Here is a 14,220-nt window from a genome sequence, read left to right on the forward strand (position 1 = left end):
TCCATACAGTCCACCTACACCCATCATTTCTTCTCTGCCTTTGACTGGGTCCTGCCGCTCTCTGGCTGCAGCTGGTTGTGGTTGAGGCCTCTTCCTCTCCTTCTTCCACTTCTTCTTATCTAATCTTGTTTCAGTGTTACCAGAGTCTTGTCTGGGGACTGGGGGAATCACCAGGTCATATTGACTAGGCCCTTTCACAACAAAATGAACATCTGGATACCGCCCAAGCCTTCATGTGTCACGATCGTCGAATGAGGGAGACCAAAGCGCAGCGCGTTGAGCGAACATGATAGACTTTATTTATTAAAGTACCAAAACAAATAGACGAATCGTAAAGTCCACAGTAACAAAGACTGACAAGGAACAAAAACCCACAAACACAAGGTGAACACAGGCAGTTTAAATATGGCTCCCAATCAGAGATAACGAGCCGACAGCTGACACTCGTTACCTCCGATTGGGAGTCACATGAACAGACAAGACACTACAACCAAAACCAAAACACAACCAAATGAACACACCCTATACCCAACACAACCAAATGAATACACCCTGGCTCAAACCACACAGTCCCGGAGCCAGAGCGTGACAGTACCCCCCCCTAAAGGCGCGGACTGCGACCGCGCCTCAATACGGGCTAAACAAGGGAGGGCTGGGCGGGCATACCTCCTCGGCGGTGGCTCTGGCTCCGGCCTTGATCCCCACCTCCTCTCCAACCCCCCAAAGTACCCCTGGTCCTGTCTAGCCCCGCTGGCCGGAGCCGGACTGACGACACGCGCCCCTGGCTTGGTGCGTGGAGGACGAACGGGCCTTACCAGGCTGACGACGCGCACCACTGCCTTGGCGCGGGGAGCAGGAATGGGCCGGACCGGGCTGACGAAGCGCACCCTTGACTTGGTGCGGAGAGCGGGACCGGGCCGGACAGGGCTGACGAAACGCACCACAGACTTGGTGCGGGGAGCAGGAACGGGCCGGACAGGGCCGACGAAACGCACCCTAGGCTTGATGCGTGGAGCCGGAACGGGCCTCCCCAGGCTGACGACTCGCATCCCTGGCTTGGTGCGAGTAGCAGGAGTGGGCTGGATCAGGCTGACGGCTCGCACCCTTGGCTTGGTGCGAGTAGCAGGGACGAGCTGAACCAGGCTGACGACTCGCACCCTTGGCTTGGTGCGAGTGGCAGGAACAGGCCGGTTCGGGCTGGCGACGCACACCGTAGGTTCTGTGCATGGAACAGGAACAGGCCGGACCGGGCTGGCGACGCGCACCGTAGGTTTGGTGCGAGTGGCAGGAACAGGCCGGGTCGGTCTGGCGACGCGCACCGTAGACTTGGTGCGGGTGGCAGGAACAGGCCGGACCGGGCTGGCGACGCGCACCGTAGGTTTGGTGCAAGTGGCAGGAACAGGCCGGGTCGGGCTGGCGACGCACACCGTAGGCTTGGTGCGGGTGGCAGGAACAGGCCGGGCTGGGCTGGCGACGCACACCGTAGGTCTCGTGCGTGGAGCAGGAACAGGCCGGGCTGGGCTGGCGACGCACACCGTAGGCTCTGTGCGTGGAGCAGGAACAGGCCGGGCTGGGCTGGCGACGCACACCGTAGGTTTAGTGCGTGGAGCAGGAACAGGCCGGGCTGGGCTGGCGACGCACACCGTAGGTCTGGTACGTGGAGCAGGAACAGGCCGGGTCGGGCTGGCGACGCGCACCGTAGACTTGGTGCGGGTGGCAGGAACAGGCCGGACCGGGCTGGCGACGCGCACCGTAGGTTTGGTGCGAGTGGCAGGAACAGGCCGGGTCGGGCTGGCGACGCACACCGTAGGCTTGGTGCGGGTGGCAGGAACAGACCGGGCTGGGCTGGCGACGCACACCGTAGGTCTCGTGCGTGGAGCAGGAACAGGCCGGGCTGGGCTGGCGACGCACACCGTGGACTTGGTGCGTGGAGTAGGAACAGGCCGGTCCATACTGGGAACACACACCACTGGCCTTAACCGGGGATCAGGAACGGGCCGGTCCGGACTGGTAACACACCTCAGTCTCTCACGCCGTGCCTCCACTACTTCCCTCCCTCTACTCGCCAATGGCTCCCGTAATCCGGTAGCCTTCTCTCCACGTCTCCCTGTGGCAGCCTCCTGCTGCCCAGCCGCCCAAGCCATGTGCCCCCCCCAAAAAACTTTTTGGGGTTGCCTCTCGTCCTTCCGACGATGGCCCTGCTGACGCCGTTGCTCCTCTCTCGCCAGGTCCTTGATCCTCCCCCAAGGTCCCTTGCCCCCGAGCATGTCCTCCCAGGACCACGATTTGCCCACCTGGGCCATCGCCAGCCTCTCGATCTCCTTACCCGGCGCTTCCTCCCATGTCCAGTCTCCTTGCTCCTGGACACGCTGCTTGGTCCTTTTGTGGTGGGTTTTTCTGTCACGATCGTCGAATGAGGGAGACCAAAGCGCAGCGCGTTGAGCGAACATGATAGACTTTATTTATTAAAGTACCAAAACAAATAGACGAATCGTAAAGTCCACAGTAACAAAGACTGACAAGGAACAAAAACCCACAAACACAAGGTGAACACAGGCAGTTTAAATATGGCTCCCAATCAGAGATAACGAGCCGACAGCTGACACTCGTTACCTCCGATTGGGAGTCACATGAACAGACAAGACACTACAACCAAAACCAAAACACAACCAAATGAACACACCCTATACCCAACACAACCAAATGAATACACCCTGGCTCAAACCACACAGTCCCGGAGCCAGAGCGTGACATCATGGGTGATGGTTACTATATTTATTAAATATTATCTGAATCCTTTCAACTAAAACAGCCAATTTGTGTGCAATCAATAAGCTTAATTTCTCAGAGATTCAAATATATTTCAACAAAATAATGTTTCAGGGATACTAATTGTATCTGTTACTAACTACAGAAACAATTTCAGAACAAGCTGAGATGGTGGGTGTTGAAATCCTCTTTCTTGTGCTTTTTGAGGTGGAACAACCCAGTGGTGTTTTTACGTATTGTATTTGTTTTAAACATGAGTTGGTTAAAAAAGAGGAGGAGGACCATCGCTGGCAAGTCACTGGGGTTGGCGGCACACACATTTATATGGGCTGGTGTGGATGAAATGCCAGGGCCGGGTCGGTCAAGTGACTTCCGGGTTGATCGGCAGGTAGCGAAGAAGGACCAACGTTTATTGCTCATATTTTAATCGAAAGCGCTATGTGTAGAAAGGGAGAGTAGGAAGGTCAATGGAGTCCCTTGAGAAAGCAAGAAACAGATGTCAGGAGAAGAGCAGTATTATCCTTAGGAAACGTATACCTGGATGACGGAGGAGGAATGGAGGGAAAAAGAGAGGCAGAGGAGGTCTAAGAGAGAGAGGGAGGAAGACTGTGAGCTTGAGTCTGTTAAAAATTGCAGAAAAAAGGGAGAAGGTTTGTTAAAGAAGAATGGTAGGAAATGTAAGCAAAGTGAGCTGAAGACAGGAGGAGAAATGGAAGTGAATGAGGGTGAAGTATCGGAGGTGTGTCAGGGCGACGTGTATGCGGTGAGCGAAGTCAAGCGCAGGACACCGAGCTACTGGCAGATGAACTTTACTAGCACAGTATTCAAAATACAAACAAAACCTCCAAACAGGGAGGAAACAAAATACGCATACACCAGAACACTGCCAACCTCACGGAAAACAATCACACACAATAACCAATGAGAGACAGGGGGTTATAATGGGAATACAATATAACATAATGGGAAACAGGTGAAAACAATCAGGACAAACTAGACAAACACCGAAACATAGATCGGTGGCAGCTAGTACTCTGGGGACGACGAACGCCGAAGCCTGCCCGAGCAAGGAGGAGGGGCAGCCTCGGCTGATTCCGTGACAGAACCCCCCCCTTGACGCGCGGCTCCAGCCGTGCGCCGACCCCGGCTTCGGGGACGGCCAGGAGGACGCGGAGCAGGGCGAGTCGGATGACTCCGGTGGAAGTCCCTCAACATGGAGGGATCTAGGATGTCCCTCCTAGGGACCCAGCACCGTTCCTCCGGACCGTACCCCTCCCACTCCACGAGATACTGCAGGCCCCCCATCCGACGCCTCAAATCCAAGATGGAACGGACTGAGTACGCTGGAGCCCCCTCGATGTCCAACGGGGGCGGAGGAGCCTCTCGTATCTCACTCTCCTGGAGTGGACCAGCCACCACCGGCCTGAGGAGAGACACATGGAACGAGGGGTTAATGCGGTAATTAATGGGCAGTTGTAACCTATAGCATACCTCGTTCAATCTCCTCAGGACTTTAAATGGCCTCACAAACCGCCGATCCAGCTTCCGGCAGGGCAGGCGAAGGGGCAGGTTTCGGGTCGAGAGCCAGACCCGATCTCCCGGTGCATACACCGGAGCCTCACTGCGGTGGCGATCGGCGCTCGCCTTTTTCCGCCTGATAGCCTGCTGCAGATGGACATGCGCAGTGTTCCAGGTTTCTTCCGAGCGCCGAAACCACTCGTCCACCGCAGGGGCTTCGATCTGGCTCTGATGCCAAGGTGCCAGGACCGGCTGATAACCTAGCACACACTGGAAAGGCGTAAGGTTAGTGGAGGAGTGGCGGAGTGAGTTTTGGGCTATCTCTGCCCAGGGAATATATCCTGACCACTCCTCCTGCCGGTCCTGGCAATAGGACCTCAGAAACCTACCCACATCCTGGTTCACTCTCTCCACCTGCCCGTTACTCTCGGGGTGAAAACCTGAGGTAAGGCTAATCGAGACCCCCAGACGTTCCATAAACGCCCTCCAGACTCTAGAGGTGAACTGGGGACCCCGATCAGACACTATATCCTCAGGCACCCCGTAGTGCCGGAAGACGTGTGTGAACAGGGCGTCAGCAGTTTGTAGGGCAGTAGGGAGACCTGGCATAGGAATGAGATGGCAGGCCTTCGAAAACCGATTCACAATGACCAAGATCGTCGTGTTCCCCTGGGAGGAGGGAAGGTCCGTGACAAAATCCACCGATAGGTGAGACCACGGCCGTTGTGGAACGGGTAGGGGTTGTAACTTCCCTCTGGGCAGGTGTCTAGGCGCCTTACACTGGGCGCACACCGAGTAGGAGAAACATAAACCCTCACGTCCTTAGCTAAAGTGGGCCACCAGTACTTCCCACTAAGGCAGTGCACTGTCCGACCAATACCAGGATGACCAGAGGAGGGTGACATGTGAGCCCAATATATCAATCGATCGCGAACCTCGAGCGGCACGTACCTCCGACCCTCTGGACACTGTGGGGGAGTAGGATCGGTACGTAACGCCCGCTCGATGTCCGCATCAACCTCCCACACCACCAATCCCCCTGTCGATGAGGTGGTAATTGAGTCGCCTTCTTTTTACAGAAGGCGAGTGCCAAATCGGCATACTCAGGTGGAATGTGCATGGTGGGAACTTGGTTCGGGCTTTCCACCGTCGTTGCCCCTACGGAAACACCTACACACCGCCCGAAACACTGATCAGACCATCCCTTGAGAGCCCTCTGTTGCCATGAAATGTTGGGGTCATGAGATGTTAACCAGGGAAGCCCCAACACCACGGGAAACGCAGGAGAATCAATCAAATACAAACGTAGTATCTCCTCATGGCCCTCCTGCGTTTTCATCCTGAGAGGCGCTGTGACTTCCCTAATCAATCCTGACCCCAAAGGGCGGCTATCTAGGGCATGGATGGGGAAGGGCACCTCAACAGGTACAATAGGAATCCCTAACTTATAGGTGAATTGGCGATCGATAAAATTCCCAGCTGCGCCTGAATCTACTAGCGCCTTATGCCTGGAGTGAGGAGAAACCTCGGGAAACACAACTTTAATACACATATGCGCAACAGAGAGCTCTGGGTGAGTTGGGTGCCTACTCACCTGGAATGACTCATCAGTGCGCTGCCTACTGCCTCGATTCCTAGGAGACCCTCCCCAGCACCGACCAGCAGTGTGTCCTCTGCGGCCACAGTTGGTGCAGGGGACGGCCTCCCTCCTGGTCTCTCTCCTGGTCTCCCTAGCACCAGCACCTCCGAGCTCCATAGGGGTTGGCTCGGAAGTGCTGGGGGATGGAATGGACGGCCCTGAATCCGGACGTCCGCGGGTAGTCAACAGGGTATCCAGGCGAATGGACATGTCCACCAGTTGGTCGAAGCTGAGGTTGGTGTCCCTGCAGGCCAATTCCCCATGCACGTCCTCCCTCAGGCTACATCTGTAGTGGTCGATGAGGGCCCTCTCATTCCATCCCGCGTTGGCAGCCAGCGTCCGGAAGTCCAGCGCGAACTCCTGTGCGCTCCTCCTCCCCTGTCTAAGGTGGAATAGACGCTCACCCGCCGCTTTACCCTCTGGTGGATGATCGAATACTGCCCTGAAGCGGCGGGTGAACTCTGCATAGTTGACAGTAGCGGCGTCTATTCCACCCCACTCGGCATTGGCCCACTCCAGCGCCTTGCCGGACAGACAGGAGATGAGGGCGGACACGCTCTCGTATCCCGAGGGCACCGGGTGGATGGTTGCTAGGTAGAGTTCAACCTGGAGCAGGAAATCCTGACACCCGGCCGCTGTGCCATCATAAGCCCTCGGGAGCGAGAGCCGAATCCCACTGGACCCCGGAGGTGAAGCAATGGGCATCGCGGATGGTGGTGGTATCGTTGGAGGAGGCGTAGGCAGACCCCCTCTTTCCCATCGCTCAATAGTGCTCACCACCCGTTCCATGGCGGTGCCGAGAGCCTGGATCATGGCCGCTTGGTGTTCGACGCGTTCCTCCATTGATCCAGCTGGCACCGCCAGAGGAGTCATTGTCTGTTCTTTTGAGTTTTGAAGTTGAGTCTTTGTCTGATAAAGTGAAGTTAGGGTATATAAGTTATCCTGTACGAGCTTATGTGCCGAATACATTACGATGTAACAGGTGTCAAACTTATGGGCATGTGGCAGCAGTGTGTAGGAGGGAGGTTCCAAGGTGTGAGAAGTGTGCAGAATGGCATGAGAAAGGAATGTGTAGCATTGGGGAAAGTAGTGGTATGTGCTAATTGTAGGGGTGTCCATGGGGCTGGGGATCAGAAATGTCCTGATCGAGAGAGGCAGGTTGAGGTTTCCAGGGTAAGAGTAGTGAAGAAGTTGTCATATGCTGAGGCAGTGAAGAAAGTAGAGGAAGATGGGTCAAGGGGGAGGAGTGGTGAGAGTAGTAGAGATGTACCAATGCAGAGGGATAGGACAACAAGTGATGTATGTTTCAGTAAGATTGGATTTTTAGCATTTATAGCAATGGTTATTAATTGTACAGCAGGGATGAAACATATGTCTAAGAAAATTGAGGTTGTGGTGGCAGCTGCAGAGAGGTATTTGGGTGTGCGAGACTTGACATCAGAAGAGTTACAGGGAGTGTTAAGTGATGATGTCCCATCATCTCAGGTTGAGGGCATGAGGTAGGAATGAATATATTTAAATAGTGGAGTGGGTGGTGTTAATTATTAATAATAATTTTGAATTTGTGAGTGTAGTGTTAGATGGTAGGGTATTTCTTAATTTTATTTTATTTTTCAAGCAAAATATAAGGGAGTTGTACACCAGTCTAGTAGGTGGCGGTAATGCAACAAATTGGATGTCAACCGCTGTTAAACCTCATCGAAGAAGAGGAAATGCCAGGGCCGAATTATTGTCCCAGTCTGCCCCTTCCCGGGGCTCACACAGCAAGTAGAGTGAATGCGCGCGCATTCTCTCGCGCAGCCATCCAACCCTTCCCCCGACTCTAGGACACTGCACAGATACTCCAGACAATTTGGCAGTCGATCTCATCTCTGAGGAACTGAGCGGTTGGAGGACCGGAGAAAAGAAACACCCGGTTTGCGTCCATATGAGGAGCCACTGACCGTGGGAACGATGATAATCACGAATCCTTCCCCGGACAGCAGGACATAAAACCTGCAGTCCCACTGCTCAACCCTTCCCATTTATTTCCACATTGTAGTAGAGATACGGACCTAGTGACATTTTAGTACCATCTCCCCTGTACAGCCTATTTTAACCCCTTACATTGAGCTGACAGTATCTTGGGACGATGTGGAAAACCGGTCTTCTTCTCCTCTTTTGGGGACTATTAACGTCCAGTGAACTCCAGCAAGAAGAAACGGAGCCGGAGCGCCGAAGTCAGCCACGGTCGGGGAAGTTGGATTTTGGCTATGTGCCTCAGGGAGTTTACCAAACCCTCGCCTATTACGAACCTGGAGTAATAGGGATACTGTTCCACATGGTGCACGCTTTTCTATACGTCGTGCAGCCCAACCCGTTCCCCGAAGGTAAGTCATCGTTAGTGCAATGTTGTTTTGATGACCATTGAGCTGTCCCATAAAATGTCATAAGAATTACACCGTAGGTAACTAGCTAGCTAGCTCCAACTCATTATAAGTGCCGCGCAGTGAAGCACTTACTCCTAGCGTTAGCGTCAACACTGTCATTGTCGTTTGCAAAGTTTGGCAATGGCAAGATAAAATATTCTGTATGACACATGCGTGCCGAGATGTTCAAATCATCGCAGAAAACATTTGACCTTTTATTTGGCAGCTGTGAATATGTCACTGGTTTATGCAAAACATGCCCATCCAATGCGTAAAATTGTGTTTATTTGCATCATATTTCTACATTCTTGTTGTGCTTTTAATGTACCCATGCACATGTATGTGTCCACAGCCGACAGTCTACTTGAAGGGAGTATTTTGCCTATGGTGTACTGCCTGTGTCAGTATAATTACAATTAAACCGACCCCTTGCTGACTGTGTGAATCATGTGGTCACTGGTCACTAAACAGTCTGGGCACACAATCCACGAGAAAATTCCAAGCGCCAATGGGGATGAAATGGGTTGAACGGTGGACCGTTGATCCAATTTAATGCAATTAGGCCTAACTTTCCATATACTCAAATAAGGTGTATTTAAAGTAAGTATTGGGTGGAACCTTGAATTGAGGGGTTGGTAGACAAGACTACCCCATCTCTGTGTTCATAATCAATTGGTAAATCTGGAGATTAGGAGTGCCTCCCTGTGTCACAGATTTAACTAGGTAATCCCATAATCTGGAATGCCATATGTTGCTGTGCTTTTAGTTTCAAGGGTTGTCAGAGGCATTAGTTGATATATGGCTCAAACTCACTTACACAATGGATGTTCAATTTGTTCATTGGATATCATTGTTGGGTTCTATTACACAAGTTGAAATCCCATGTTAGAGATAGTGGGGTTTGTATTGTAAAAACTGGCTATAGCAATTCTTCTGGACAGTGCATTAAAAATGTTCCATGAATGCTACATTTTCTTACACCGAAATTAATTATATGACCATTATTAGACAATTATTATTATTAGACAATACATTTTAGACATCCAACCATATTACTGTAGGGGGTTTCATTATTATAAAAAATGTTTCCTATGCTTAATATAAACCAGATAGCCTCAGCTGTATAGTCATATGTCTGCCAATTAATTGGGACATTAAAATGCACACATGGAGATTTAGCATGATAATCCAGTGATCTGTCAGGCCTATTTTGATTGGAAGGGACAGGCTGTTTTGGAGAAACCCTGTGGGACTTTCAGGGCTACACTGTACCAACCCCTAATGCATCTCCATAACACTGTGACTGCCATAAATCATCATACTACAGTGGACCATTTTCAAAGAAAAATTAAGCCTATTGGACCACATCTGATTTCTTAATGCATTCATCTAAAATGTATTAAATACCTGTTCCCTTAAATGAATTTATTGGTGCGCCACGGCCCCCAAATCAACAATCAGTGCTGTAAACTCCCAAAATATCCCATTTGAAACCAATAGAGGCCAAATAATTAGTTCAGGTGGGAGGCAACAGAACTACAGGTAGGTGCATTGCACCAAAACCCCTAGTTTCAGACTTCTAATTATCCTTACAGACTCTAGCCACTTCCATGCCAGTCGGAAGAACTTAAGTGTTTTATCGCTAAACACTCAAAAGCTAGTTTCTCCACCGACAGTGGGATAAGAGGAACCATGGGGTGTTAACAACACTCGGTGGATACTAGAGATCCTGACTGCCAATGTGTCCAGCCTGATACATGCCACTAAGTTATCCTGACACTCACACCTCACCATTGCCCCAAAAAATAAGTAATGAAATCAGTTAAATAAATAAACAATTCAAATACAATTGCACTGTATTGCCCCCAAACACCCTGCCAAAAAATAAGTAATGAAATAACAAAACAAAAAAATTGCAATCAATACACATTTATAGTAAAAATACACAATATCAAGACATTTGTATAAAAAAAAGTTATAAAGGGTAGTAAAAACAAGAGGGTAATGTTCTGTGTGTGTGTATACAGTATGTAATGGTGGGTGAGTGGGAGTCGGTGCAAAAAGTTGAGAAGCAGGTGTGAAGAGTTTGTGAAAAGTATTTGGTCAAATACTTTGTATTTGCCTCATAAACATTTACATTTTAATATTTTAGTAATTTACAAGCTCTTATCCAGAGCGATTTACAATTTGTGCATTCATCTTAAGATAGCTAGGTGAGACAACAACACATCACAATTGTATCATGTACATTTTCCCCCAACAAAGTATTTATCAGCAAAGTCAGTGCTAGTGGGAAAAGAGAGGAAGATACTCTTCAAAGAGGTAGGGTTTCAGATGTTTTCGAAAGATGGGCAGGGACTCTGCTGTCCCGACTTTAGGGGGATGCTTGTTCCACCATTGGGGTTAGGGCTGGGCGGTATACTGTATTTTACTATATACCGGTGTTGATGCATGGACCGGTTTGGGTTTTATTTGAATGGTTGGTTTGTTAAATGTGATGTGCCATGTGTAACGTGCATTTTTATACTTTACACCGCTACTTGAGTCATCCGTCTCTGCTCTCTCTATGCCGCTTTCCACACAGACCTAGCCCCACCCCCTGTCACTCAAGGAGCACATTTGTTGTTGCTTGACCACAAGACACTTGCGTTCAGTCTGCATGGTCAATGCAGCACATGCAATAATGTTGATGACAACGATGTTGTTTCCACTTTGCTTCTTAATATAAATCCACAAGCGTTCTATAATTTCACTATTCGTTTGTTTCTTTCATCTGAAAACAGCTAGTTTGTCTTTTCTTAGCACGTTTGAGCTAAATTGTGTTACCCGCTAATGCTAATCGCTAGTTAGCTGGCTAGCTAGCTAATACATGTATTGAGTCAGAGCAAACGTAGCTAGCTAATACAGCCTGATACTAGTGCTGGTGTAGGCCTAAATCAGCATGTTGTTTGTGCAACAGTATCTTCTAAATCAAAGAGGAATAAGCGAAGCATTAATATGTTGGCTACATGAAGAAATATTTAATGTAGCCAAAGATTATAGGGTCCCCTAGGAAACTGACCATCACTTTGGTTCCTAACCTGTCACAATAACGCCTCCCTGCCATTTTCATTCGTTGTCATGTCAAACACTGTATTCAAAGTGCCAACTATTATTTATATTCTAACTATAGAATAAACATCCTATTTCCATGATTCCAACAGTTCACCCAAGTGTTTTCTTCTAAATCGCAAGTAAAATTGCAATTACAACATTTGGTAAAAAATAAGGCCTCGTTTTTTTGCACATATTGTGCAGCCCTACGTGGCAGTGTGGCAATTATCTAAAATGAGTGCAGGAAATGCAGAAATTGATGGAAATGCAGGAAAGTATTTTAGGCTTAAGTTTAATTGAACAGTATAAAACAATCAGAATGGAAAAAGCCCCATTGAAATCACTTAGAATGTATGTATTGCCACCGTAGGGTGACACACTACTCAAAGCAAATTTAGAACTTTTATTATTAAAAAACATAAAATACGTCATACAGTAAAAAAAAATAAAATACTGTGATATGATATTTTGGCCATATCGCCCAGCCAGAACAGAGAAGAGTTTTGACTGGGCTGAGTGGTAACTGGCTTGCCGCAGGGGTCAGAGGGCTAAGAGACCAGAGGTGGCGGAACAGAGTGCTCTGGTTGGGATGTAGGGTTTGAGAATAGCCTGAAGGTAAGGAGGTGCTGTTCCCCTTGCTGCTCCTTAGGCAAGCACCAGGGTCTTGAAGATGATGCGAGATGGAGCTTGAGGTGGTGGGCCGACATCCAAGCTGAGATGTCTGCCAGGAACGCAGTGATGCGTGTCTCCACCTCAGTGTCAGAAGGGGGAAGGAGAAAAGTAGTTGAGTGTCAATGAGAACAGAGGAGAGAGAGTCAGTTTTGGCAGAGCGTAGAGCCTCCGTGACACAGAGGAGAGTGGTCTCAGTTGAGTGAGCCGCCTTGAAGTCTGACTGGTTAGGGTCAAGAAGATTGTTCTGAGAGAGATAACAATAGAATTGGTCAGAGACAGCACGCTCAAGTGTTTTGGAAAGAAAAGAAAGAAAGGATACTGGTCTGTAGTTTGACGTCAGAGGGGTCAAGTGTTGATTTCCTGAGGAGGGGAGCGACTCTGGCCATCTTGAAGTCAGAGGGGCCGCAACCATGGGTCAGGGATGAGTTGATGAGGGAAGTGAGGAATGGGAGGTCACCAGAGATGGTCTGGAAAAGGGAGGAGGGGATGGGGTTAAGTGGGCAGGTTGTCGGGTGGCTGGACATCACTAGTCGCAGGATTTCATCTGGGTTAGGGTTCATCTGGAAAGAGGGGAGAAAGAGGTCAAGGCTTAGGGTAGTTATGTGTGACTGGAACCAGTGGACACAGTAGGCTGAGTGAAAGAGTTGTGGATGTCGTTAACCTTTTTTTCAAAGTTGTTAACAAGGTCATCCGCAGAGAGGGAGGGGGAGGAGGTCAAGAATTAAGGAGGGAGGAGAAAGTGGATAAGAGTTTCCCAGGGTTGGAGGCAGAAGCTTGAAATTTAGAGTGATAGAAAGCGGCTTTAGCAGCGGATACAGAGGAAGAGAAGGTAGAGAGGAGGGATTGAAAGGATGATAGGTCCTCCGGAAGTTTAGATTTCCTCCATTTCCGCTCAGCTGCCCGCAGCCCTATTCTGTTAGCATGCAGTGAGTCACTCAGCCACGTAGCGGGAGGGGAAGGTCGGCTGGGAGGAAAAGGGACAGTGAGAGTCAAAGGATGCAGAAAGGGAGGAGAGTAGGGTCGAAGAGGCAGAGTCAGGAGACAGGAGGGAGAAGGATTTAGTAGAAGGAAGAGAGGATAGGATAGAAGAGGAGAGAGAGCAAAATTATCTTATGATTGGGTAGGGGCTGAGTGGGTAGGGTTGGAGGAGAGATGGAGAGAAAGGGAAACAAAGTAGTGATCAAAGACATGGAGAGGGGTTGCAGTGAGATTAGTAGGCGAACAGCCTCTAGTGAAGATAAGATCAAGCGTATTGCCTGCCTTGTGACTGAGAAAGGGTGTTGTCAAAAGATGAAAGGAGTGGAAAGAAAGAGGTGGAAATAAATAAATTGAAGTCAGGCGCCGGGAGGAATTTATCAAGGTGTCAAGCTCATTGAGGAACTCTTCAACCACACCTGGTGGGCGATAGATGACAACAATGTTAAGTTTAAGTGGACAAGTGACAGTGACAGCATGGAATTCAAATGAGGAGATAGACAGGTGAGAGAGGGGGGAAATACAAAATCCACGTAGGAGAAATGAGTAGCCCTGTGCCACCGCCGCGATGACCAGATGCTCTCAGACTATGAGAGAACACATAGTCAGATGAAGAGAGAGCAGCTGGAGTAGCAGTGTTTTCTTGGGAAAACCATGTCTCCGTCACGGCCAAAAAGTCTGGGGACTGAAGGGCAACAGACTGAGATTAACTCATAGGCTGAGATGAGTTCCAAACGCTACCAGAGACTAGGAATACTACATGGGTGGTGCGCGCAGGGTACAATAAATTAGAAGGATTACAGCCACGGGTCTGTAAAACCTACAGGGAGAGGAGTAAACTGGAATGGGAAACACACAAACTTGCCAAAGCTGCAAAAGAGCAAAATTATATAATCAGAAAAGAACTAGGTAAGATACTCAAGTGAGAGAGTGGTGGGAGCCTTCCTCGAACAACTCGGCAGAACAACGTCTTTGTTTCGGCGACAACACCACCACTTGACAATACCGCTGCTTACAGTTGTCGCTGAAAAAACAGGGGAGACTGAAGTACTAGCACTAAATTCCTAGCAGAGGTGAATACAGACCTCCCAGCACTGATACAACACACCTACAAATTAGCAAGACTGTTACACAAGTAGGCCTAAA

The 14,220-nt window shown here is 49.5% G+C and overlaps 1 protein-coding gene across 1 annotated transcript in view; it reads left to right on the forward strand.

The window, feature by feature from the left end:
- Positions 1-8,057: 8,057 nt before the first annotated feature.
- The window catches only part of LOC311105097 (prominin-1-A-like), a gene marked incomplete at its 5' end in the record, with an annotated part of 133,076 nt that continues 126,913 nt past the window's right edge, over positions 8,058-14,220 (forward strand). The window contains one exon of the mRNA XM_084147098.1: positions 8,058-8,295. Within this exon, the coding sequence (XP_084003224.1) occupies positions 8,058-8,295 (238 nt within the window). The remainder of the gene's footprint in view (positions 8,296-14,220) is intronic.

The sequence above is a fragment of the Coregonus lavaretus genome (genome assembly GCF_964263955.1).
Source record: "Coregonus lavaretus genome assembly, chromosome: 29".
Lineage (NCBI taxonomy): Eukaryota > Metazoa > Chordata > Actinopteri > Salmoniformes > Salmonidae > Coregonus > Coregonus lavaretus.